The 26228-nt window shown below is 54.4% G+C and overlaps 2 protein-coding genes across 8 annotated transcripts; both read left to right on the forward strand.

Moving 5' to 3' along the window:
- The first annotated feature begins 306 nt into the window (after positions 1-306).
- Positions 307-4596, forward strand: Cd79a (CD79a molecule). Its single transcript, XM_021168857.2, has 5 exons — positions 307-390; positions 1860-2153; positions 2352-2470; positions 3995-4063; positions 4170-4596. Exons 1-5 carry the CDS (start codon positions 324-326, stop codon positions 4281-4283), a joined length of 663 nt encoding a protein of 220 aa, XP_021024516.1. The 5' UTR covers positions 307-323; the 3' UTR covers positions 4284-4596.
- A 1085-nt stretch (positions 4597-5681) lies between these two features.
- Positions 5682-25959, forward strand: Arhgef1 (Rho guanine nucleotide exchange factor 1). Of its 7 annotated transcripts, XM_029479759.1 has the most exons (32): positions 5682-5698; positions 5788-5877; positions 10407-10448; positions 10557-10637; positions 11025-11138; positions 14656-14754; positions 14909-14951; positions 15154-15400; positions 15692-15721; positions 15950-16049; positions 16167-16263; positions 16337-16372; positions 16715-16855; positions 17423-17528; positions 18052-18063; positions 18693-18860; positions 19140-19285; positions 21106-21252; positions 21576-21658; positions 21793-21918; positions 22059-22173; positions 22262-22362; positions 22618-22695; positions 22913-22988; positions 23057-23224; positions 24250-24337; positions 24430-24516; positions 24706-24773; positions 24852-24938; positions 25165-25328; positions 25407-25506; positions 25623-25959. In XM_029479759.1, exons 3-32 carry the CDS (start codon positions 10425-10427, stop codon positions 25631-25633), a joined length of 2943 nt encoding a protein of 980 aa, XP_029335619.1. In that variant the 5' UTR covers positions 5682-5698; positions 5788-5877; positions 10407-10424; the 3' UTR covers positions 25634-25959. The 7 variants fall into 7 exon arrangements, with proteins under 7 accessions (XP_029335619.1, XP_029335621.1, XP_021021851.1 ...); XM_029479761.1 differs by lacking the exon at positions 5682-5698 and having other exon boundaries at positions 5741-5877; positions 16718-16855; XM_029479760.1 differs by lacking the exons at positions 5682-5698; positions 5788-5877 and adding an exon at positions 5907-7188.
- The last annotated feature ends 269 nt before the right edge of the window (positions 25960-26228 follow it).

Genomic DNA, 26228 nt, shown 5'->3' on the forward strand with positions numbered 1-26228 from the left:
CTGTGGACCTGCCTGCAGCAGGTACCCAGAACCATGGCTCACCAAGATCCTTTCTCGGGGTTCAGTGGTGATGAACCAGGCCTTGAACAACCCTCTCCCCGACCCCACGCACTAGAGAGAGACTCAAGGGAATTGTGGCCAGCCCAGGTGCAGGGCAGTTCCTCTCCACTCAGGGCCCACACATATGGCAAATAAAGGGCCAGGAGTAAGGGCCACTGGAGCCCATCTCCGGCAGGGCTGAACAGGAAGTGAGGCGGAGTTTGGAGTGGAATCTGGTACCCCAAGGCTACGGCCACCCAGACTAACTGACTCACTGGAAGACGATGCCAGGGGGTCTAGAAGCCCTCAGAGCCCTGCCTCTTCTCCTCTTCTTGTCCTACACCTGCCTGGGTAATGTGGCCAAAGGGAAGGTGCGGGTGGGGCAGGGGTGTTGCGGCTGACAGGAGAGGTGCAGAGTGGAGTCAGAAATGGCCAGGCAGGGTGATGCATAACGTGGCATCTCTTAAAGTAATGCCAGAACTCTAAGGAAACTGAGGAAGGAGGAACACTGCATTTGAGGCCAGCCTGGGCTACATAATGAGTTCTATCTAGGCCAACCTGGGCAGTTTACTGATTAAAACTGTCTCAAAAAGAAAAGGAGTGTGGGAAGGGAATCAATCGGGAAAGCCTTCTGTACCTAGCCACAGGCTGGAGGAGGCTTGAGTAAGGCCACTGTTAGGACCAAGACTACCTTGCCCCACGACAGACACACGACCTTAGCTCCACAGGTCAGAATGAGGAACTGAGGTAAGTGTTGACCGAACGTCACAGCAGCGGAGGCATAGCAAAGGGTGTTGGTGAGGGAACGGGGTTTGTTTGTTTGTTTGTTTCCTCTGCCTTACATCTGGAGGGCAGGCTTCCCATGTGACCACATAGACATTTGTTTGCAGAGGAGGTCTTAGGAGCAGGGACTAGGGCCCTGCTCTCTGTGTCTTAAGCCTGTGTGACCAGGAACTGGCTGGGGCCTCTTTCCCCTCCCTTTCTTTCTTCCTCACTTCCGACCTTCTTCTTTCCTATCATGTCCACAAAAGGGAGCTACAAGCCAGTGTGGAGCTGGGGAGGCTGAGAACAGGGTGGGGGGCACAGTTCAAGATAAATACAAGAGCAGACACCGTAGCCACCAGTACACCCTCGGCTCTCAGCCTCCTCCGATGCCCCAGACAGAACTCAGTCCCAGTGCCTAGGTTGACACTGGTTTCTCTATTTTGTTTTGTTTTTCGAGACAGGGCTTTTGTGTGCTACCCTAGCTGTCCTGGAACTCACTCTGTTAGACCAGGCAGGCCTCAAACTCCCAGAGATCTGCCTGACTCTCTCTCCTGAGTGCTGGGATTAAAGGCATGTACTACTACTGCCTGGGAGGTTGCCACATTTAAATTACAGAGATGAGAAACAGCCTAGGCACAAAAAAACAAGCCAAGTGCAGTAAAGGAGAGATTCAGGAAGGTGGGAATTGGGCTCTAGTATCTTTTCCAATAGCCTGGGTACTGCTGAACCAAGCCCCACCCCACCCCTGCATCTAAGGTTCGCCCCACTTTCACCCCCTCCCCGTGGGGGTTCCTAAGAGTTGTAAGGAATGGGGACTAATAGGATGGTTTTCATGAAAGAGTCCCTGGGCTAGTTGGGGAACATCAAAATGCAAAGGGGAAACGGAAGAAAGAGGCCATAGGGTGTGCCCCCCACCCAGTCTCCCATCATCTCTTCTTTTTCTAGGTACCATTACCATTGGTACGGCTTCACTCCTGATGTGAAGGGGTCTGGGCTAGAGCAATCATCTCCATCTCCAGGCTCTGACCCATCTGTCTCCTCTCCTCTCTCCACAGGTCCTGGATGCCAGGCCCTGCGGGTAGAAGGGGGTCCACCATCCCTGACGGTGAACTTGGGCGAGGAGGCCCGCCTCATCTGTGAAAACAATGGCAGGAACCCTAATATTACATGGTGGTTCAGCCTTCAGTCCAACAACTCATGGCCCCCAATGCCACTGGGTCCTGGCCATGGTACCACAGGCCAGTTGTTCTTCCCCGAAGTAAACAAGAGCCACAGGGGCTTGTACTGGTGCCAAGTGATAGAAAACAACATATTAAAACGCTCCTGTGGTACTTACCTCCGCGTGCGCAGTGAGTAGGGAGGGCCCTGACCTCCTTGCATTCCCTGTTCCCTGTTTCTTCCAAAACATTGGGAGCAGAGCTAGCTCCTCCCTCCTGGACCTGCAACCAGCCACAGAGATGGTGGCTTCAGGGCTCCCTGACCTCGCAAGGGTCAGGGCTGGGAGAGGAAGGGACACCAGAATGGTGAGCAGCACCCTGTCTTCACAGATCCAGTCCCTAGGCCCTTCCTGGACATGGGGGAAGGTACCAAGAACCGCATCATCACAGCAGAAGGGATCATCTTGCTGTTCTGTGCAGTGGTGCCAGGGACGCTGCTGCTATTCAGGGTGAGTCTCCCCCAAGTGACACCCCTCAAGTCATCTTGGCTTACCTGGGCCTGGACTGTGACTCCCAGTGTCCAGCGGGTCCTCTGAATTCCAAGGTTTGTCCTTCCGAGTTTGGGAGACTGGGAATAACCACGAAAAGGATTCCCAGTGGCACTGAGCTGGGGTGGGAGGGGTCAGCGTGTCCCCACGGCCCTCATAGAAACCCTCTCACTCCTGGCCCACCAACAGGAGTCCCCTGCAAATGCAGCCAAGACAAGGGAAGAAGGTGTGTCCTCCCAGAGCCCCTGCGTCTCCTTAGGCCAGAAGACAACATTTTCCCCCCACAATGGGGCTTCATTATGTAGCCCTGGCTGGCCTTAAACTCACAGAGATCTGCCTATGTCTGCCTCCCAAGTGCTTGCTGGGATTAAAGGGCCACCATGCCTGCCCTTCCTCCTTTCTTTAACTTTTTCTTTTCCCACCACCTAACCCTCCAAGACTGGGTCTCTCTGTGTAGCCCTGGCTGTCCTAGATAAGGCTGGCCTCAGACTCACAGAGATCCACCTGCCTCTGCCTCCTGAGTGCTGGAGTTACAGTTGTGCACCCCCACTTTATTTATGTCTTAGTGTGTTCGTGGGTATGTTGAGTGTGGAAGTCGAAGAACAACTTTCAGGAGTTGATTCTTTCCTCCCACTGTGGGATTCCGCACACCAAATTCATATCCTCAGGTTTGCATGGTAATACGATTACCAGCTTGAGCTATCATCTGGACTTTCTTTGCTTTCAGTTTTTATTTTATTTTATTTTTTAAAGCTAGATATTAGTCTAGGCTAGCCTCAAACTTGCTATATTGCCATGGCTGGCCTGATTCCTCATTACCTTCCAAGCACTGAAATTACAGGCAGGTGGCACCACCAGTTTTATTTTTGTTTGTTTTAATTTTTGTTTTGTGTTTTGTTTTGTTTTTGTGGGGAGGGTAAGACAGCATTTGGCTATGTAATTCAGACTGGGCTAGAACTCACTCTATAGATCATATTGGTCTGGAATTCCCAGTCCTCCTGCCTCAGTTTGCCAAGCACTGGAATTACAGATGTTCAGCACCACTCACTCCCTGCTCGCCATTCTGCTTGTCATTGAGGAGCAGTAGAGAGCTAGCATGGTGGTGCACAGCTTTGACCCTAGCAGCACTCAGGAGGCAGAGGTGGGCGGATCTCTCGGGAGCCAAGGCCAGCCTGGTCCACGTACTGAGTTCCCAGGTAGCTCTTGCTAGATAGAGATCCTCAGAGCATCAGTGGAGTGGCAGGGACTTGCAGCAGTCCACTTGAGACAGGGAGATTGTTTAAAGTTTGAGGCCCATAAGAAGAAAGAGAGGAGAGGGGCAGAGACTAGAATCTGCCAAGATCCTGATGGTGGGATCTGCCTTGATGGTGGGGATCGCACTATCCCTCGCTCTTTCTGATAAAGCACTTGCTAGTAGGAGACAGTCCAAAAACCCTTCACCTCCCTCCTTGCTAAACGTCGCTTCTACTTCATCCCCTTCTGTAGAAACGGTGGCAAAATGAGAAGTTTGGGGTGGACATGCCAGATGACTATGAAGATGAAAATCTCTATGAGGTAAGCAGTGTTTGCAGCAGGCGTCGGGCTCATGGGGTGTGGTGTCTGCCTTGAGGGGCTCCAGCCGTCAGGTCAGGTACTGACGTCTCCTCTCTGACCCCTGCAGGGCCTGAACCTTGATGACTGCTCTATGTATGAGGACATCTCCAGGGGACTCCAGGGCACCTACCAGGACGTGGGCAACCTCCACATTGGAGATGCCCAGCTGGAAAAGCCATGACTGACATGCCCCACCCTTCCCGCTCCACCCCTGCCTGCCATATGTCTGACTCCAGCATCCCTGCCTCCCCACTCTTCCCCTGGAGTCCCCTCTTCCCAGTGCCACTCGAGTGGCCTACCCTTGCCTCCAGGCTGCCCCACCCTATTCTCCCACCTAATCTTGTCCTTCCCCAAGTCCGGCTCCCTCTCTAGTGGGTAATGAGCCCTTAATAGCTGCCTCTAGGGGAGCTGATTACAGCAGCCTCGTTAGTGTCACCCCCCTCCTCCCAGATCTGTCATGGCCACTTAAGTGATAATAAATCCTTCCCAAAGCAGCCCTTGGCAGGAGTCATGGATCTCATGTAGACTGCTCCTCAACACTGCCAGGGAACCAGGAGCAGAAAACCCAAGTCCCCTCCCCCCTCAGACCCAGGATTCTGGGTCCAAGTTCTCACCTGACCACTTCTGAGATCTGGGACCAGACAGTTCTTGCTGTCTGTCTTCCCCAACCCCCCCCTCCCCCAAAATAACAGGAAGTCTCTTGGGGAAGTCCCCACCCCAATTGAAATGCTGGTTTATCTCCCTTTTAGGGCCTCACCCTCCTCATGTCCCAAAGCAAGGGGGAACCAGCCCGGGTGTTACCAAATTTTTACCTATATTTAAACTCTGAGAACACAAGATACTATTTTCTGGAGTGGGGCCTAATTCCCTCATGGGTTCACTTGCATAAGGCAGATTTGGAGAGTTTCTGTCAAGAACCCGGGGGGATGACAGAGAGAGCTAGAGTGGTGTGACAGTCATTGGGATGGGAAGAGCCGACTCAGGTTGTTAAAGGACAGGAGGCCAAGAGAAGACTCGGGGGGATCCCCAGAGACAAGGATGCAGAGATAAATAGCCAAAGGAAGAAGCAGACACAAACTGGCTGGCCTGAGCCCGGGGGATAATAACAGTTGAGGAAAGGACAAAGCCTGAAATCTCAGAGCATGAGAGAGACAGCCAACAGCAAGAAATGGGCCCTGCGTGATCAAGGCACAGAGGAGCTGCAGCAGGGCGAAGCAGCAGAGGCCAGAAAGCAAAGAGTGCCTGGTTGGGCCCCTGACCTTGTGGGCACACAGTTGGGAGCCCTTCGAGCTTCGAAAAAGAGACCAGGGTGGTGGCGCGCACCTTTAGCTTTAATCTTTCTACTCCAGAAGCAGAGACACCTGAGTTCGAATCCAGCCCGCCTTACACAACAAGTTCGAGGCCAGCCAGGGCTACATAGGGAGCCCTTGTCGCAAACTAAGAGAAAGAGAGAGTAAGGGCCAGGGCAGGAGCTGGGCAGCAGGGAGGGCGGCGGAGGCGGACAAAGGCGAAGGGGAGCCGGGCGGGGCCGGGTGGGGACGCGCCCGCGGGGAAAGGAGGAGCCGCGCGGGCGGCGAGAAGGGGAAGGAAGCCGAGGTGCCGGACGGGCACGGGGCGCGGGCAGGAAGCGGGGAGGGGCGGCGGGCGGGGGCTCCGGAAAAACGCCCCGACTTCCTGCCCGCCAGAGCCAGGAAGCCGGAGTCGGGACACCGGGCCCGGGATCCCCGAGCCCGACCTCGGGCGCCTCGCCGGTCACTTCCCCGCGCGGACACCAGGTACACTGTCCCTGGCCCCGCCCGGCCTCCTCCCGCCGCCGCCGCAGGGAGGAGCAGGGAGGGGACCGGGCGCCGAGGGCCTCCCCCAGGGTGCGCCCAGTGAACCTGCAGCCGCCTTTCTCTGGCCTCGGTTTTCTCATCTGTCAAAGAGAGCAAAGAGAAAACCCGGCGCGTTGGCGTCCGCCTGTCATCCCAGGAGTTGGGAAGCAGAGACAGGAGGATTGCCATGAGTTCGAGGTCAGCTTGGGCGACCTAGCATGAACCTGCCTCAAAAGGAGAAAACAAAACAGAGAGAGAGAGAGAGCGCACTTGTCGAGAGCACAGTAGATAGAGATGAGATCCAGGCTCCCAGCGCAGAACACTCATTTATCAGCAGGGAAACTGAGGCCCAGGGAGTCGGACTGCCTTGTCGTAGGGACAGAGCAGCTGGGACTTGAACTCGAAGCTGTTTCCTGTAAAGAGCTGTCCCTGCGATCATGGATGCTTGATTACAGCTCCCTAAAATAAACAAATATCTCTGCAGTCCATTTTAAAGCCGAGACTTACAGAGCGTTAAACACGTCTTAGAAAGCTTTTTTTCCTTACCCTCTCTGTGTTATTAATTATACTCTGGGAGATGGTTGTAGGGGAGAGAACCGGAAACATATCCTCATTGAACAGATGGGAAGACTGAGGCCTAAAAGGAAGTCATTGCATTTTGCAGGTTAGTCTATCAGGAGGAAATATATGCTCGAGCGCATAAGTGTTTTATGCTTTTGTTTGTGTGTGTGTGTGTGTATATATGTGGGGGGTTCTATTTTTGTTTTGTTTTTTCTTTCCAATTACAGCGGGAGGAGTTGACAGTGGTGACAGAGGGTATACAAGCATTTGGAATTTAATAGGTCCGAGTTGGGGAGGTAGAGCTCATGTGAGGTCCCGATAGGTGCTTAGGACCTGAGCGACTTGAAGTTGAGCCCTAACCAGGCGCTGGAACCATGCACCACTCCTGCTAAGGGGGCGGGGCCCAGGAGAGTGACAGGGGCAGTCGAAATACGGAAACGAGGGTCCTCCAAAGCAGACCAGAGCGGCCCTATCGGGCCAGCGTGGCGCCGTGTAGTACGATACCCGCCGGCGGGAGGAGTGGAGTTGCCGAGGCCGGAGAGTGGTAGGAGGCGGGCTAGAGCGGCCGGAGGGAGGAGTGGAGCTGGACGCAAAGGCGTCCTCTGGCTCGGCTAGAGCGACTCTGCGGCACGGGTGGGGGAACCTGGAGCTAGAGCGAGGAGGCTTCGGTTCCTGAGGCTGCAGTGGCTTGCTTCTCTTCCCATCCGACAGGTGAGATAGGCAGCCCTTGGCTGCCGTGAAACCTGACCCCACACGTCTTCCCTGCCACCCACACCACCACCGCTGCAGAATTAGTGAGCGCCTGTGTAGATCAGCCACGTCCCACGTAAGATTTAGGACTCGTGAAGACCCGCCACGTTACATAGGTCTATAAGAGCTCACATACCTTCCAGGTTTCGAGCTTACATACCTTCCAGGTTTCAGGAAGCCTTTCACGGAGACCCGGCTTTTAACATAAGCATAGGCTTCTCATAGATCAAGGCAGGGCCCTACAGAACCCACCACACACCACTATCGAGGTCCCATAAACCATTAGTTTTCCCTTTAGAATCACCATCTCTCTGGATTCTTGAGGCCCACTATATGTCAAATAGAATGTGGGGTTGTATACATTCCAGGGCCCTCGTAGTTTTTTCAAGGCTCCCAGAGGTTCTTGGAGACCTGAATAATCCAGTCCAAAAGGCTTGTTGAATGTGAGCCCTTAGGACCCAGGCGCCTTTATGTGTTTACTTCTACAGGACCCCCGCCCCCCATACACACACACACACACACACACACACACACACACACTGCATAGACCTAAACCTGCCCTGACTTCCCCTGTCCACCCCACCTCCAGAGCCTCAAGTGCAAAATGCTCCCTCTGCCGGACAGTAGTGGACTTTGTCAGTTGCTTCATTTTGCCAGCTTTACCTATATCTATTCAAATCCTCTTTGAGCCCAGGCTTCTGGAGCTGCTGGGTCCATCCTGGGTGTCTGCAGAAGTCACGGCAGCCACATGACCTTTCCAGGCACCATCAGACCTGATGTATCTCAGAATAGATGCACATTTTAGTATTGCAAGGTCAAAGTGTGTGTGTGTGTGTGTGTGTGTGTGTGTGTGTAGCAATGTTGTGTGCTGAATGTTTAAACTGTGGAACCAGACTGCCTGAACCTGAATCCTGGCTCTGACTCTTATAAGACATGCCTCAATTTCCCCCCACTGTAAATCAGCAATAAGAATAATAGTTGACACCCTCCTCTCCTAAAACAAACCAAAATAATGCTGGCCTCATTGGGTCAGTAAGAGGATTAAATTCATTAACATCTGTAGACAGACCCTGAACCCTGCATAGAAACTAAGCCTGTGTGTGCGGTCTTTGCTGTGTCTGACACATACTGAGAACACATGAGTGGCAGCCATTGTTCCTTATTACTGTGATGGGGAGGATGAAGGTAATGCATGTTAACTGTGTGAGAGAGTCAGGGTCGTCTGGTGACCATTTGTTCAAATTTCGTACCTCCCTTGGCTTCTCTTTTCTTTGGTGGGGGATGAGGTAATAAAGACTTAAGCGTGAGAGTTACAGGGGCCACTCTGAATGATGCGTACAGGCCAGTATGGTGGCACACGCCTTTGATCCCAGCACTGGGAAGGAGGAGACAAGTGGCTCTCTTGATTCAAGGCTGGCCTGCTCTGCAGAGTTCCAAGATAGTCAGGGCTACACAGATAAACCCTGTCTCCTGTCTAAGAAAGAAAGAGAGAGAGAGAGAGGAAGGAAGGAAGGACAAACAAGCATTCTGTCATTGAGCTACACCCCCAAGCCCTCCTTGGCTCCTTTGGGGTCTGTCAGGTGAATATATTTCCTGCTAACTGAGATGAGCATGGGAGTTCCTGGTCTGTGGTCATGGCTTCTAACCTAGAAGGTCTGGCTGGAAAGGGTGGTGTTTTGAAGGCCTCATGTTTCTCAGGGGATGAGTGTAAATGAGTGCTTGTAGCTGGGGAGGTATTGCAGTTGATGGGACTAGACAGAGTGCTTCTCTCCAATAGTACTAGAACTCGAGACACCAAGACAGGAGGATGGCCGCAAGCTTGAGGCCAGTCTACAGAGTGAGATCCTGTCTAGAAAAAAGAAAAGCAAAAACTGAATTGATATACCCAGAACAGTTCTTCCGTACTAGATGGGCTTGTCTCTCATAAGCTGACTTTGTTGGCAAGTGTATTTATTAAACACTCACCAGTGTTCACATCTTGACATTAGCTGAGCTTTTATGGTGGACAGATACAGCTTCTGAGGGAGAGTACAAATGATGCCTGCTTGGTGGAACCCCCAGCCATGACTTCTGGACACTACAGAAAGCATCTTTGGCAGAAGTCAGAATCATAGCAACGGTTCATTGAGTGCTAGGGAGGAGGCTCCTGGAAGAGAGAGAAGGGCGGGTCCCGGGCAGCCAGAGTTATAAATAGCTTTGGGGTGTGGGGACCCGCCCCCTACTGGTCCACCCCACACTCTTTCCACCATTCCTTCCCTCCTGACACTGATCCACACAGCATTAGTCAGACTAATTAGGGTCTGGAAGATGCTGATGAAACGGGAGAGTAGAGGGAAGATGGGATGGGGAGAGAGGATAGAGACGCAGTGTGGAGCTGGACCGAACCAACACCAGCTGTGAAAGGACAGCTGTCCTGAGGTGGGGGAGGAGAGATAGGGAGGCAGAGGAGGGGCCAGCAGAGGTGATAGGAAGGATGAGGTGGATCTGGGAGGAGAGGTGGAGTCACGGACTCATATTGAAGGGGAGCGGCATGCCCCTGAGGGCAGGCTGCTGAGCCCCACCGCCTCCATCATCTTTCAGGGACCAAAGCTACCAAAGCTGGGAACTGAAGGGGACCATGGGGCCCAAGAGCTCAGTGTGTCTGATAGAGAGGGACTCGGTTTTGTTTTCTCGTGTAGAGGGCGTTGGAGGTTGGGGGTTCACCATTGACATTTCCTGTCACAGGAAATGGGGCTGGTGGGTTCAGAGGCAACATCCTGGCCCAGGCCTGCCACAGATCACAGTGTATCACACCGCCCCATACTCTTCCTACCTTCTCCTAAGGGCTGGGCTTTTCATTTGGCTTGTTCCAAAGTCCCTCCCCCTTGAGGGCTAGCCAGCCCTCTGGGTCCCTGGTCCTTCGTTCTTTAGTGACCCAAATTAGTGGTTTTACCCACAGCCACTCAGCCCACCCATGGACCCATGCTCCTGGCCTCCAGCACCCGCCCGCCCCGCTTGGTCTCTCCGCCTCAGCTGGGCTGAGAAGAGCTCTTTGTCGCCACACAGAGGCTCCATTGAGTTTAGGAGGCTGGGGGGTGGGGGGTGTTTACTCACCTTCCGCACCTGGGCCAGGAATCTGTGAGTAACTGCCCAGCCTCGGGCACTTCCTCCCCACCCCTAACTGCTCCTCCTCTCCGCAGCCCGGCGGAGTCCTGGAGATGGGAGAAGTCGCCGGAGGGGCGGTGAGTGCTGCGCGTGAGGGGAGAAGATCTGAGCCAAGGTGAGGGAGCTCTGGTGCTCTGTGAGGTAGGGAGCCCTGTGAATTGAAACCAGGTGGTGTCCCCTTGCAGGCCCCAGGGCCTCCCCGGTCTGGCCTGGTGTCCATCATCATCGGGGCGGAGGATGAGGATTTTGAGAACGAGCTGGAGGCGGTAAGCAGGGTGGAGTGGGAGAGTATCCACCAAGGACCCAGTTCTCCCTCCTGTTCTCCCTCCTGGGATGTGTCCTCTCTGCTCACATTGTCATCTCCCACCCCATGTGTAACCGACTATAGTATTCCCACCCATCTCACTCTAACCCCAGATTATCACCACCCCTCCCCCATTTGACTCACATCCCTTCTCAGGACCGGCTCAGGAACATCAGGTCTTATTTATCCCTTCTTCCCAACTTCTTGTCCATACTGTCTGGGTTGTAGGCCCATCCACCCCCATTTCCCTGTTGTGAAACCATTGAGAGGTGCAAGAGACTGGGTAGGGCAAGCCTAGGATGTCCCTTCTTTCTCCTTGGCACTCAGCTCCCTTGTCCCCACCCTCCAGAACTCAGAAGATCAAAACAGCCAGTTCCAGAGCCTGGAGCAAGTGAAGCGCCGCCCTGCCCACCTTATGGCCCTCCTGCAGCATGTGGCCCTGCAGTTTGAGCCAGGACCGCTGGTGAGGATGGAGCGGCGGGGCAGAGCAGGAACGAGGCTGGGCAACTAAGAGGTCTGGAAAGTCCAGAACACAGCATGAGTTATCGAAATAGGGCCCCAGACAAGATGGGAAAAGCAGGCATATGATCTAGACAGGTTTGCAGATGCCCGGGTGAGCCGCAGTAAGCAGGGATCCCAGGCCTGAGTGCTTACAGCAGAACCCAGCATCCTGACAGATGCCATGTCCCGCCCTTTTCAAGCATCTCCAGCTGGTAACACTGACCTTGGTGGTGGGGAGGGTTGGGGGGTGGCAGCAAGGCCGTCTCAGCAGATGTCACCAGTCCTGCATCAAGGAGTTGGTTCCCTTAGCCATCTAGACTTAGAGAACGCCTCAGACCTTGATCCAAATACCCAGACAAACTCCATGTGTTTGCTAACCTAGAAACGTCCTGAGCCTGCCATGATAATACACACCTGTGATCCTAGCACATTAGACGCTGAGGCAGGAGGATAGCCACACCTTCATAGACAGCTAAGGCTGCTACATGGCAAGACTGGACGTCAAACAAAAGAAACTTCCAGGGCCAGGCAGGAGACACCAGGGAGACACAGATATAGAACTGTGTGGTCCAGAAACACCTATAAAGTAGAAACCCCAGTCCCTGACTTAGCAAGAAGCCACCGTACTGGCTGGGAGTGGGTGGGGGGCTGTGTAGGTAGGTGGGTGGGAGCATGGACAGTTAGGCCTCTTACTAAGAAGACTGGATACTTCCCAGCACAAGCTACTTGGCAAGGGATGTCCGAGGGTCTTGCACTACATGAAAATGCACGCAGAATCTCCCCCAACCGAAACTAGGAGACTAACAGAAATCACAGGCAGGGACACCCGGGGTGAAGAAAGACGGACACAGGAGGGCTGGGGATGTAGCTCAGGTGGTAGGAGGTATGCCTAGCGAGTACAGAGGCCTGGGTTAGAGCCTGGCATTGCATAAAGCAAGCACAGTGATGCAGGCTGGTGATCCCAGCACTCGGCAGAAGAGGAGGATCCTCGGCTACTTAGCAACTTTGAGGCCAGCCTGGGCTACATGAGATCTTGTCTCAAGAAAAAGGCATGAACTGGAAGGCTAGGGCTAGTTGTCCTGACACCAGGCTTTAGGAACTAGTGGAAAATTGATACAGTCTCTCCATCTACGTTCTTGGAAAAAGCAGCCATCCCTCCTGGGTACACAGAGGCTGTCTTTGCCTAGGCGTTGGAGCTCAGGTGTTTCCTATCCTAGCCCTACTTAACTCAAGGAACTGGGAAGTGCTCTGTTTGACCCAATGGCTTCTGGCTGGGGGAGTTGCTCTTATGCAGCTTCCTCACCCGCCATAGTATGGGGCAAGAATGGAAAGAGCAGACATAGATGTGTCAACCAGTAAATGTAAAATGTTCTGCTGCCAGTCAGTGATGGTGTGTGCCGTTAGTCCCAGCACTCAGGAGGCAGAGGCAGGCGGATCTCTGACTTTGTAAGGCCAGCCTGGTCTACAGAGGAATTCCAGGCAACCACAGCTACACGGAGAAGCCCTGTCTCAAGAAACCAAAGACAAAAAAAAAGATCTGCCTGCACAGGAGTATCCCCAAGCACCACCAGTAAGGACATGTCACTTGCCAGGCAGCAGCTGTGGGAGCCAGCCAGTCCCTGTGCATTTCCAGTGTCAGCCACCAAAGACTGGCACACAGGCAACCTCAGGAGATGGCCTGGCAAGAATGAGTGCACCCCACTTGTCTACCCATCTACTGTCTGTCCCTCACCGCCCTGCACCCTAGGCAGATTGCCAGAGACAGCTGCCTACATTTGAGCCTGGCTTTACCATGTGACATTGAGCAGGGATGTTTATTCATTGTTGGTATTGGGGATTGAACTCAGGGCCTTAGCTATTCGAGGCAAGCACTCTGCCACTGAGCTGCCTCCCAAGCCCTCGTTATTTTTATCGTGTGTATATGTGTGTGATGTGGTGTATGTGTGTTCATTTGGGTATGTGCATATATGTGTACATATGCATTGTATGTAGAAGCCAGTGGCCAACATCAAGATTCCTTGATCTCTTCCCACCTTATTTTCTCTCTCCTTTTTAAATTTTATCCCATTTATTTCTTTGTTTGTTTGTTTGAGACAGGGTCTCTCTCTTATGTAGCCCTGGCTGTCCTGGAGCTCACTGTGTAGACCAGGCTGGCTTTGAGCTTATAGTGAGCCGCCTGCTTCTGACTCCCAAGTGTTAGAATTAAAGTCACACACCACTACCCCCCAGCTCTGTCTAAAACTGTTTTTAATGAATGTTTATTTATTTTCTGTACGAACATGTGTGTGGGTGCCTGTGTTTGGATACATCCATGGCATCGCACAAGTATGGAGATCGTAGGACAGCCTCTAAGAGGTCATAGGACAGCCTCTAGGAGTCTCTCCTCCCATCATGGAATTCCCAGGGATTGAACTCCAGTTGTCAGGCCTGGTAGTAGGCAGAGCTAAGCCATCTCTATGGTCCCACCTTATTTTTGAGACAGGGTCTCCTGACCAGGGAGCTCATCTGGTTGAGATTGGCAAGGCTGCGGAGCATGAGCTCCGGGAACTGCCCCCAAGGTCTAAAGGCACAGGCTGCCAGGCTTGGCTTTTACATCAGAGCTGGAGATGCAACGATGCTTCCCTTCTGAGTTATCCCTGTAACCCATATTCTGCTCTTTCTAAAGAGGGTCTTTCTTATACAGAGCCATGAACTTGAAATGGTCCTCCTGCTTCTGCTTCCGAGCAGGCGTTGGGAGGTGCCGGCAGTGCTGGCTTTACCTTGTATTTTGAGATAAGGTTTCTCCAAGTTGCCCAGGGCTGCCCTTGAACCTTCGATCCTTTGACCATGAAGCTTAAGCTGTTTTCTCTCTTTCCTTTTGGTGGTATTTTGTTTTTTTTTTTTTTTTTTTTGAGACAGGGATTTTGAACTCCTCCCTGGTTTTCCTGCCTGAAGTCCCCAGGGATGGATGTGCAGGCCAGTGCCAAGGCACTAAGCCTTGAACTCCCAATTCCACACAGTTGTTTTTAGAAACAGGCAGGATCTCGTATAGCCTAGCCTGGCCCCACACTCACAAGTGTTCAAGGATGACCTTGAACTCCTGATCCTTCCTCCTGCCTCTATCTGGACAGTGAGGGGACCGTAGTCATGCACCACTACACCTGGGTTCAAGGTTCCCACCGGCAAAATGGTGATAATGGTGGGCTCAGTGATGGGGCAGGTTCCTAAATAACCTCTGGTCATTAGACCCAAATCCTCAGAATAGCTAGTAGAGATAGGTAGAAGTAAGAATTGTAAAGGAATAAGGAAGTATGCATAGCGATGACCCTGGGGAGTCTCAGGAGACCACCTGGACAGCTGGGCTAGAAGTCAGAGTGTCCTTCACAGATGCCATGGCTGCACCCCACAGCATACAGTGGTCACAAAGCTGCTTAGGCTATCCAAAGAGGGAGTGTGGTGGTTGGGGCCGGGAGAAAGAGTCCTGCTCTGTGTGTCCCCAGCTCTGCTGCCTGCATGCAGACATGCTGAGCTCTCTGGGCCCCAAAGAAGCCAAGAAGGCCTTCCTCGACTTCTATCACAGTTTCCTGGAGAAGACTGCGGTGAGATGCCTCCCAGCTGCCCCTGTCCCTCTCCCAGTGTCCACCTGTGGCGGTGCCTGCCAATGTGGGGCCTCCTCAGTGTCTTCCCCCAGACCCTTCCCACCAAGGTCTCCTGAGATACATCTGCCACCTTACTCCTTTCTCCCCTGAGCAGGTTCTCCGGGTGCCGGTCCCTCCCAATGTCGCTTTTGAACTTGGTAAGAAGAGGAGGGGTCTGGGGATAAGAGAGGTTTTCTGACCCTGGAGACCCGTGGGATGGAAGCCATGATTCAGTCATTCATTTTTGGTGGTGGCAGCACAGGGAGATATTAGAATCCATGGGTGGGGACCATGATCCAAGTAGGTTGGGAGCCAGGACCCCTGGAATGTGGCCCCCAGCCCTTGCATGCATGTCTGTAGATCGTACTCGGCCTGATCTGATCTCTGAGGATGTCCAGAGGCGGTTCATACAAGAGGTAGTGCAGAGCCAGCAGACAGCCGTGAGCCGTCAGCTAGAGGACTTCCGCTCCAAGCGGCTCATGGGCATGACGCCCTGGGAGCAGGAACTGAGCCTGCTGGAGCCCTGGATTGGGAAAGACCGAGGCAACTATGAAGCCCGGGAGCGGCATGTTGCGGAGCGGCTGCTGTCCCACCTGGAGGAGACCCAGTAAGTGGGCACTGAGATCCTGGTTCCAGTGTGGGTCTGCCTCGGTGTCAGTCTCAGTGTCTGTATTCTTGCCTCAGCCTAACTCTTAGAACTCTGGGGTTCCATTGAAGTTTCTGGGCCTTGTCCATGGTCATGTGTTTGGGTCTAGCGCTTGTGTCCTCTGGAATGGACCTTCCGAGGTCACTTTCCCTTCTGCTTGCCCTGCTTACTGGAGAGATGGCAGCCCAGAAGTGAGCCTCCTTGGACAGGGAAGCCAGGTTTTGTGATTTCATTGTAAACTTTTCTTTGCAGGCATACCATCTCTACAGATGAAGAGAAAAGGTGACAGCTGTGGGGAGTGTCCTGAAAAACAGGCATGGTCTGGACCAGAGGGAGGCCATGGCATCTCTGGGGTGGCACCCTCACTCCTGGCTTTGGGAGCCACCCCTCTCCTCCAACCACAGGAAATGCTTGAGGGGTTGTGGGGGACTGTGTCTTTGTCATTGTGGACATAGTGTGCTCCTGTGTGTCTGCCCCGGGAACCCTTACCTCACTGTCTTCTCCCCTTAGTGCTGCTGTGGTCACTGCCATCAGCCTGTATATGCGCCACCTTGGAGTCCGGACCAAGAGTGGGGACAAGAAGTCGGGAAGGAACTTCTTCCGGAAAAAGGTGCTGAGGTCAAGTCTGGCCCTGTCCTTTCTAAGAATCTTCCCGGGTGCCAGCAGTCACTTTCTGCTTGATGTCATTTTGGAAACCACAGTCTTCCTTTTCATCATCTTCCCACAGGTGATGGGGAATCGGAGGTCAGATGAACCCCCAAAGACAAAGAAAGGGCTGAGCAGTATCCTAGATCCTGCACGTTGGAACCGGGGAGAGCCATCTGGTAAGAGGGCTAGCCCCACCCTTGCCCACCCTGTTTGTCCCAGGCCAAGCTCACTGTCCCACTTTTGTTTCAGCTCCAGATTGTCGACATCTAAAGGTCGAAGCTGATGGTAATGAACCTGTAGTTAGGGTGTCTATCCAGGGCTGAGGGAGGAGGGCTGGGGTCTGGAGCCCTGGGTCTGAGGGAGGAGGGCTAGGGTCTGGAGCCCTGGGTCTGAGGGAGGAGGGCTGGAGTCTGGAGCCCTGGGTCTGAGGGAGGAGGGCTGGGGTCTGGAGCCCTGGGTCTGAGGAAGAAGTAGAGAGTATGTAGAGAACTGAGCATGGGAGGAGGGGGTCTCTGGTGTGGAAGACAGCCAAGAGCACAGTGTCATAGTTCCCCTGGGTGCAGTAGCAGATGGGACTGGATGCCTCTGTTTATTTCCCGTTTTCATTCTTCCTTGCCGTCTTTCCAGCAGAGAAGCCAGGCCCTGCAGACCGGAAGGGAGGCCTGGGTATGTCTTCTCGGGACAGGACTGTTGGGACTCCTGGACAGGACAACCCAGGAGTCTCCCTGCACCCTCTGTCTACAGACAGCGTCGACTCCCGGGAACCAGGTAAGCGATTCTGAGTCGGGACAGGAGAACCACAAGCCCCGCAGCCCTACTTGGATGAAAGCCCCTGTCCCATTGAGATCTCTCCTTTGTTCTCCGCTTCTTTTCCAGCTCCTGGTCAGGGGTAGTAATTGCCCTCTGCCTTAGTTTACCCTTTGGGCTCTGACCTCTGTGTTGGTGTCATGTATCCCTGGTCTAGGTTTCTAGTGTTGTTGTCATTTGGGGCTTTGGTTCTGTCACTGGGGGGTTGGAACTCTCCTCTTCACACATGGCAGGGGAGCTCTCTGCCACCAAGCTACACCCCTAACCCCCACTGCTGGACTCTAGTTCTGTGACAACGCCCCCTCCTTCTGGTGCTAGCCCTGCTCCAGTGTTCTGAGGTCTGACCGTGTTTCTGTCCTCTCACACTGAATACTGCATGGGTAGGTGGTTAATGGCCAGGCACTGAATGTCTTCTAGCCCTCCCTCAGTGCACAGGTCAGGGAGACTGAGACAACTACAGGGCAGAACTCCACATCAGAGACCTTCCAAGCAGCTCTCTTCTTCCCACTCACACCCCTCTATCCATAGGTGTGGATACCCCGCAGGAGCCAGGGGACACACCCCCACAGGGCCCTACCAGCCTGGAGCCCCTGGCGCCCCCAGAGAGCACAGAGGACAATGGCGAGACTGAGAGGTGCCTGCTGCGGTGCTGGGAGGGCCTGGGCAGGGCAGGGCAGGGCAGCATAGAAGGCCCGGGGAGGGTGCTTGGGATTGCTGCTGCAGTCTGCACCCGCCTGTCCCAGTCATCTCTGCTGCCGGACCTCCCTCTTCTGCCTGTCTCTGGGCTTCTTCCGTCCTCACCTTCCCCTCCTCCCCTCTTCCTCCTTCTTCTCCTTACCCTCTGTTTCCGGCCTTCTCTGGCCAGGTTCTCCTGGGCTCCACCTCGGTCCCACTCAGCTTCCTTCCTCTCTCTCATTCCCACCATCTCCCTCTTCTCAGTCAGCTCTGCCTCCCTCATGGCCCTGCTCCTGGTGTCCCTTGCCCCCTCTGTGCTCCAAGCTGCAGTGTCCTGGGGGCCTTGTCCCCCTCACAGTTGGGGGGCAGGTTCTGCCCCCTGCCGGTCCTTGTGCTGCTGCTTCGGGGAACCCTTGGTGGGTGTGGGGAGCTGGGCTGGGCACACCTGGTCCACCTCTGACCCTGTTGCCCTCTCTCCCCAGAAGGTGGAAGAGGTGGGTGCCTGGGCCCTGGGTGGGGGGAGGGCCAGCCCTCCCCCATTTCTCCCAGCCCCTCCCCCTCCCCATGGCCACCTCCTCCCCTTCACCCCCTGTGAGGGGAGGGGTGGGTAGGTACGTCACCCTCCCGATTGAGCTAAGTATGGAAATCCTTTTCTCCTTGTCCCTTTCCCTGACCCCAGCCTCAGGGAAGGGAGGGGGCTGGTCCTGTGGGCCACAGTGGGTTTTGATCCACCCACCACATTTCAGTACCCTTGGGGCCACTCCCAACCCCAGGTACCTCCCCAAGTTCATTACTTCTGACCTTCTCTTCTCTCTTCTGTTGCTTGTTTCATCCCTGACCCGGTCTTCCCTGTCCCTGTCCTGGTCTGTCCTGTCTGTCCTGGTCTGTCCTGTCCCTGTCCCTGTCCCTGCCTGGTCTATCCTATCCCTGTCCCTGCCCTGGTCTCCCCTGTTGGCTGTCCTGTCTCTGTCCTGGTCTGTCCTGTCCCTGTCCTGTCTCTGTTCTGGTTTCCCCTGTCCCTGTCCTGGTCTGGTCTGTCCTGTCCCTGTCCCTGCCTGGTCTCCCCTGTTGGCTGTCTCTGTCCCGGCCTCTGCCTGACTCTGTCCTTGGCCTCGGGGTCCAGGCTATCAGGGCGTCTGGGACGCTCAGAGAGCCTGCGGGTGAGTGACCGCCGCCGGCCTTCCCGGGGCAGCCTCGGGGCTAAGGGCCGGGGTGGGGGCCGTTCCCGGAGCGACGTGGACATGGACCCGGGCTCCGCCACGGCCGTGCTTGGCCCCACCCGACGAGCCACGTACGTCATTTCCCCCTCATAAGCTAAGGAAGCCTAGAGAGTTGGGAGGTGGTGGGTTGATGCTAGACTCTCAAAGAAATAGACATCCAGCGTCTGAGGTTGCTCGGGCCAGCTGTGGACAGCATAGACCATTGAGGAGTTGGGAGGTGGGACACTGCAGTCTAGAGACCTGGGGAGAGGCGTCAAATGTCAAGGCCACAGAGGGCTTGTAACTGAAGAAGAGCAAGAGGCTCCCCTGGGGTGCTCCAGGATGGGGCTTAACAGTGCCTCTGTCCACAGCCCTGAGCCCGGAGATGATGGGGAGCCAGGACGGTCAGGCCTGGAACTGGAACCAGAAGAACCTCCTGGGTGGAGGGAACTCGTGCCCCCAGACACCCTGCTCAGTCTGCCCAAGAGCCAAGTGAAGCGGCAGGAGGTCATCAGCGGTGAGTGCTACTCTGGAGTCTGCACTGCAGCCAGGGGTGCGGCCAGTGCTGGCTGAGGCAGAGACTGAGAGCATGTGAGAGCAGCTGCTTTCCAACAGAAGCAGCTGGGTGCATAGGCTGTGGAACGGACTCAGTGTAAGTAAGCCAAGTGCCACTGTCAGCCAAGCGAGCGAGCGTGTGCCCAGAGACTGTGCTGTCAGTTGCTACCATCAGGGCTGTGCCTCCAGAGAAGGGGTGGCAGTGTAGACAGTGCTGATGTCTGGAGCCAGATACAGCAAAGCCTGTCATCCCAGCCACATGCCCTGGGGATCAGGTGGCCAGAGTTCAAGGCCAGGGCCCATGAGATGGCTTATTGGGTAAAAGGAGCCTGCTGCAAAGCCTGACAGCTACCAGGACCCACATGCTGAGAGAGAGCCACCTCCACAAGGTGTGTGTGAGTGTGTGTGTGTGTGTGTGATTTTTAAAAAAAAAAAAGATTTATTTATGAGCACACTGTAGTGTCTTCAAATACAACAGAAGAGGGCATCAGATCCCATTACAGATGGTTGTGAGCCACCATGTAGTTGCTGGGAATTGAACTCAGGACCTTTGGAAGAGCAGTCATTGCTCTTAACCACTGAGCCATCTCTCCAGCTCCAATTTATTTATCTATCTATCTATTTATTTATTAAGAAGGAAACATGAGCTCAGCAGTGGTGGCACATGCCTTTAATCCCATCACTTAGGAGGCAGAGGCAGGAGGATTTCTGAATTCGAGCCAGCCTGGTCTACAGAGTGAGTTCCAGGACAGCCAGGGCTATACAGAGAAACCCTGTCTCAAAAACAAAACAAAACAAAAAAGGAAATTCGCTTTCTTCTCAGCCCCTTGGGATCAGAAGCAGGTGATATCTGTGAGTTCTAGGCTGAACTGGACTACACACCAAGTCCCAGGACTCTGTCACAGGAGACTCTATCTCCAACCACCAAACCCAAAACAAACCAAAGAAGGAAAAAGGAGCTAGAGACAGTCTGAAACTGCTCCTGTCCTGCCTCTCTTGGGCTTCTTACTGTCAGCTGTTTGCTTTTTTAGGGGTCTTGCTTTTTGTTTTTTGGTTTTTGTTTTGTTTTGTTTGTATGTTTGTTTTTGAGACAGGGTCTTTAAACTAGCCCTGATTCTCCTGGAACTCACTCTGTAGACTAAGCCTTCCTTGAACAGATGGACATGTCTGCCACCCACATGCTGAGATTGAAGGCATGTCCCACCACACCCAGACATTTCCAACTTGTTTGCTTATTTGTTTGTTTTTAACTTAATCTTTCTTTTTATCCTACAAAGTCTCGTGACCTTGGTGGAGTAGTATCACTGGCTATTCTGTCCGCCTGCCTGAAACAGAAAACGAGAAAGGGTGTGTGTGTGTGTGTGTGTGTGTGTGTGAGCGCGCGCGTGCGCATGTGCGCACTCGAACTTTAGCACTCCTAAGTACCTACATAAGGCAGTAATGGCTCCACCCAGAATATGTTCTGACCTCACCAGTTTCTAGGGATCCTTCCTCAGCCTCTGCGTTCTCCCAGCATGCCTTTGAACCTTTCCCTCAGTTCTCAACCTGTGGGTCTTGACCCTTTTGGAGGTCACTTAGTGATATCCTGCATATCAGATATTTATATTACACTTCACAACAGTAGCAAAATGACAGTTATGACGCAGCAATGAAATAGTTCTATGGTTGGGGTCACCACAACATGAGGAACTATATTAACGGGTCACAGTGTTGGGCAGGTTGAGAACCTCTGCTCTAGAGCATGTACCCTCCCTTGTGATGCGTCCTATTTGGGGCCCACAGAGCTGCTCGTGACGGAGGCAGCTCACGTGCGCATGCTACGGGTACTGCATGACCTCTTCTACCAGCCCATGGCGGATGGAGGCTTCTTCCCTCTGGACGAGCTGCAGAACATCTTCCCGAGCCTGGATGAGCTTATCGAGGTGCACTGTGAGTGCCAGCCACAGCTCCCTTCTCCTGCACATCCCAGTACCAACTCCCTCCTCCAGGCCTCGCAGACCCAGAGCCTACCCACCCTTTGAGTATCTGCCACAGGCAGCCTGGCCTACTCCTGGGGACCACACATTCCTGTCCCCCACAGCATACACTCCAGAGGTATAGACACTAAACAAGCACACAAAATGTGTGACAGCCCACCAACCCCAAGGATCAAACACATAACTGCAGCCTGAGCCAGCAGCAACCTAAACCAGGCATTTCAGTCTCTTCTGCTCCAGTAAAGCCACCTCCTTTCCTGTGCCCCCTACCCTCAGCCCTGTTCCTCGATCGCTTGATGAAGCGGAGACAAGAGAGTGGCTACCTCATTGAGGAGATTGGCGATGTGCTACTGGCCCGGGTGAGGTGCCCTGACATGGTCCTACACACCCCAGAGACCTGGGCCCCAGGCCTGTGTACTTTTAGGCTTCCTAAAGTATGAGAACGTTTGGACAACCCGACCTGAGACCTTCCCTTGCCTGAATCTTCCTGCAGTTCGATGGCGCTGAGGGCTCATGGTTCCAGAAGATCTCCTCCCGCTTCTGCAGCCGCCAGTCATTCGCTCTAGAGCAGCTCAAAGCCAAGCAGCGCAAGGAGCCTCGGTTCTGTGCCTTTGTGCAGGTACAGTGGGTGGGACGCGAGGACACACTGTGGTGTCCTGGGGGTGAGGGTTGAGGGCTGGAACTGAACTCTGCCTCATAAGAGAGAAGGGCTGTGGGTGTGGCCCTGGGCTACCCCTGTGCTGCCTGCTTGCTCCTCAGGAAGCTGAGAGCCGCCCGAGATGCCGGCGCCTACAGTTAAAGGACATGATCCCCACCGAGATGCAGCGACTGACCAAGTACCCACTGCTGCTACAGAGCATCGGGCAGAACACAGGTACCCTCCCGGCCTTCCTCTGATCATGGCCGCTGAGTGAGGACATGCCAGGCTGACGATTCACACCCCTCCTTTTGCCTGCCCACAGAGGAGTCTACAGAACGAGGGAAAGTGGAGCTTGCAGCTGAGTGCTGCCGGGAGATTCTGCACCATGTCAATCAAGCCGTCCGTGACATGGAGGACCTGCTGGTGAGCTGCGGCCTGGCTCCACCCAGGACGGGGCATGGTGGGGAAAGTCCATGCACCTGGCTCAGAGGTCAGTGTCGAGGAGTCAGTTGGCCCTTGGTGTCTTCCTCTCAGAACTACTGGAGGTCAGACCTGGACCTCAGCCTGTCCCCTGCAGTTGGCCTTATTTCATTGCTTATCCATCCACCTTGGAGTCGCTGAGGGCCAGCCCCTGTGGCCCAGGTTTAGCTCCCTGTAACCCTCCTGTCTCTGTCCTAGCGGCTCAAGGATTACCAGCGGCGCCTGGACTTGACTCACCTACGGCAGAGCAGTGACCCTATGCTGAGCGAGTTCAAGGTGAACCCCTAGTCTTCCCTCAGCTCACCTTGGCCCTGCTGCCCTGGGGGTTCTTATGTACACTGTAGCTGAGACTGCATCCCGGGAGTCTCCACCCCCATCTCCTTCCCAAAGGGTGTCCATGGTGACCCCTGACCTCACTCCCTGGTCCTTGGCTGTTCAGCTGCCCTCCCCTCCCTTCATCACCTTAGCTGATTATGGCTCCTTCCTGCCTCAGAACCTGGACATCACTAAGAAGAAGTTGGTCCATGAAGGCCCCCTCACGTGGCGAGTGACCAAAGACAAAGCTATAGGTGAGTGCACCCAAAGGTGGCGGGGCCAGGGGTAGAGGCCAGGTGTGACATTGCCGCCTCACCCACAGAAGTGCACGTGCTCTTGCTGGACGACCTACTGCTGCTGCTCCAGCGCCAGGACGAGAGGCTGCTGCTCAAGTCCCACAGCCGGACGCTGACACCCACCCCTGACGGCAAAACTATGCTGCGGCCGGTGCTCCGGCTCACCTCTGCCATGACCCGAGAGGTGGCCACTGGTGAGCTGGGGCAGGTCATCTGAGCGCATTTGTCCTATGGCATGGGGAGTGGAACTCTGTAAGAGCCACAGAGCTCACTCTGGGGAGGAACAGAGACTTGGAAGGGTCCTAATGAGGCAGAACTGGGCAGGACTAAGTAAGGATGGCAGAGATGAGGCATAGACTGTCATTGCAGCACTTAAGAGGCTAAGGGAAGAGAGAGGAGCTTGAGTGTGAGGTCAGCTTGGGCTATAAAGGACCACCCTGCCTCAAGAAACTAAAAATAGCCATGCTTGGTGACACATGCCTTTAATCCCAGCACTCAAGAGGCAGAGGCAGGCATGATCTCTGAGTTCGAGGCCAGCCTGGTCTACAGAGTGAGTTCCGGGACAGCCAGGGCTACACAGAAAAACCCTGTCTGGAGAAACAACAACAAAATAAGAAACTAGGGGCTGGAGAGATGGCTCAGTGGGTAAGAGCACCCGACTGCTCTTCCGAAGGTCAGAAGTTCAAATCCCAGCAACCATATGGTGGCTCACAACCACCCGTAATGAGATCTGATGCCCTCTTCTGGTGCGTCTGAAGACAGCTACAGTGTATTACATGTAATAAATAAGTAAATAAATAAATCTTAAAAAAAAATAAATAAGAAACTAAAAATAAATAAAAATAGAGGGAACTGCCTACATTTGCAGAAGAGCATGGTCTGCCCCAAGGGTTTTCTGTTTTTTATTTTTTTCCACAATGCTGTCCCCTGCCCCCCTGTTTAGGAACTGTAGGTACTTGGAGCATAAGGCAGAAGCCAGGGCAGAGAGTTTTGCAAGCATTGCTGAGAGGTTGTGCTAGGGCCACTGGTGCCCTATGGAGGGCTCTCCAGGTGAAGGCAGCCTGGGCTCTGGGGCCTGATGTGATCAGGGCTGTGGAGGAAGACCTCAGGACAGTGAGTGTGTACTGTATCACATGAGGGGAGAGGAGCAGATGGCGCCCCAGAGGGGGCCACACTGGGAGCCCTAGCTCCAAGTCACATCTCTCCCCTCCCTATGCAGATCACAAAGCTTTCTACGTCATTTTTACCTGGGACCAGGAGGCCCAGATATATGAGCTGGTGGCACAGACATCGTCGGAACGCAAAAAGTGAGAGTCCCCAAGGATGGTGTGAAGGTGTGTCCCGCATAGGGTGGGGTTTAGGTGTGCTGACCACCTCTGGTCTTGTCCTGTCTCCCCAGCTGGTGTACCCTCATCACTGAGACTGCTGGATCCCTGAAGGTCCCTGCCCCTGCCTCCCGCCTCAAACCCCGGCCCAGCCCAAGCAGGTAAGGGTCGAGGAAAGAACTGGAGAAGCGGGCATGGGGATGCTTCCCTACACATCTACAGAACTTAAGCCCCAGAGCATGCACAGATGCGCGTGCTGAGTCAAGTGCAGCCTGCCTCCAGCTACCTATACCCCAACGTGCCCACCTTTGGGCCAGGGATATGGGGTCACCTGTCACTTCCCCCCCCAGCATCCGAGAACCTCTGCTCAGCAGCTCTGAGAATGGCACTGGAGGCACAGAGATGGCTCCAGCTGATGGTAAGTCTCAAGGTCACTGGCTAGGGGAGGTGAGAAGCCAGACAGGACCTGAGCATCCCTCTCCGTCTCCCTCCCCAGCCAGGACAGAGCGGCTCCTCAACGACCTCCTGCCCTTCTGCAGACCAGGCCCAGAGGGCCAGCTTGCTGCCACAGCCCTTCAGAAAGGTAGGCCAGCCCTGTACCCTCCAGGGCCAGTGTCTAGTGAAGTGGTGCCTCTGCTTGAACTAGTGAAAGGCTCCGTCCGTCTTTCAGATGTCTGTGTGTCCACGAATCAAGAAACCCACCCAAATGCCTTTCTTCTTTAGCTGCTCCCCGCCATGGGTGCTAAGTTCAGCTTCTCCAGCGCCAGGCCTCCTGCCCCTTGTGACCCTGTTCCTCTTGCCTTGGCCAGTACTGTCCCTGAAGCAGATCCTGTTAAGCACTGAGGAAGACAGTGGAGCAGGGCCTCCCCGCGATGGGGATGGGGTGCCTGGTGGTGGGGCCCCCGGCCCAGCGCACACCCAGGAGGTTGAGGAAAACCTGCTTAGCTTAGAGGTGACCATCAGACAACTGGAGGTATGCCGGGGGCCGGGGGTTGCCGGCTGGGCTCGGGCAGGCTGTGGAAGGCAATGCTTCATCTGTGATCCCCTCCAGGAGCTGGAAGAGGAATTTTGTCGCCTAAGACCCCTCCTGTCTCAGCTTGGGGGGACTCTGTCCCCCAACCTGGCTGCACCTGAACGCTCTGCTCAGACAGGTGAGTAGGGAACTGGGGTCAGGGTGCTGTTCTGAGAGCAGGAGGGGTAACCCTTACCCACCAGCCCTCTCTCCTCAACTCCTTTCCCTCCCTCTCTCCGTGTTGGTTACCCTCAGGCCTTTCATGAAGAGAAGAGTGGGGGAGAGGATGTGCACAGCTGCCACAGCATCTCACACCCCAGAGGCCCTGAGCAGACGGAGATTGGCTGAACTTGATAGCAGACCTGCTCGGGTTCCGGCCTCCCACTCTGGCCTCTGCCTTTCTCCCTCCTGCCTTCTGCTTGGGGAACTCAGGGCTTCACTCCCAGAGCACCCCCTTAATCCCCATTTTTCAGGCCATCTCAGTATTGCCTATGGGGGGGGTCACCCTCCTTCCCCTACCCCAAGTGCCTTTGCTATGTTTTTATATCCTGGACTGGAGGTTTATTTTTAATATATATTATCTAAGGAAAGATCTGTGTGTGTGAGGGCGTTGGGCCTGTCCTTGACTTCCTGGGTCTGACCCACGTCACCTCCATGACTCTTGCTTCCTCTCAAGCTCTCCACCCACCCACCCACCCATCCATCCATTCGAGTGTCTTACATTTTTATTTAGTATATTATGGGTGGGGCGCACTGTGTGTGCATCAGAGGACAACTTGTGGGAGTCGGTTCTCCTTCCAGCACCTGGGTCTCAGAGCTCAGACGCCGATGACGGACGCCTGTCCCTTTTCCCTCACTGTA

Source organism: Mus caroli, chromosome 7, assembly GCF_900094665.2.
Source record: "Mus caroli chromosome 7, CAROLI_EIJ_v1.1, whole genome shotgun sequence".
Lineage (NCBI taxonomy): Eukaryota > Metazoa > Chordata > Mammalia > Rodentia > Muridae > Mus > Mus caroli.

Coding starts and splice junctions, on each gene's coding strand:
- Cd79a (XM_021168857.2), top strand. CDS start 324: ATGCCAGGGGGTCTAGAAGCCCTCAGAGCCCTGCCTCTTCTCCTCTTC. Junction 391..1,859: donor CTTGTCCTACACCTGCCTGG/GTAATGTGGCCA, acceptor CTCTCTCCACAG/GTCCTGGATGCCAGGCCCTG. Junction 2,471..3,994: donor GGACGCTGCTGCTATTCAGG/GTGAGTCTCCCC, acceptor CCCCTTCTGTAG/AAACGGTGGCAAAATGAGAA.
- Arhgef1 (XM_029479759.1), top strand. CDS start 10,425: ATGGGAGAAGTCGCCGGAGGGGCG. Junction 14,755..14,908: donor GTTTCCTGGAGAAGACTGCG/GTGAGATGCCTC, acceptor TCCCCTGAGCAG/GTTCTCCGGGTGCCGGTCCC. Junction 24,338..24,429: donor ACATCGTCGGAACGCAAAAA/GTGAGAGTCCCC, acceptor CTGTCTCCCCAG/CTGGTGTACCCTCATCACTG.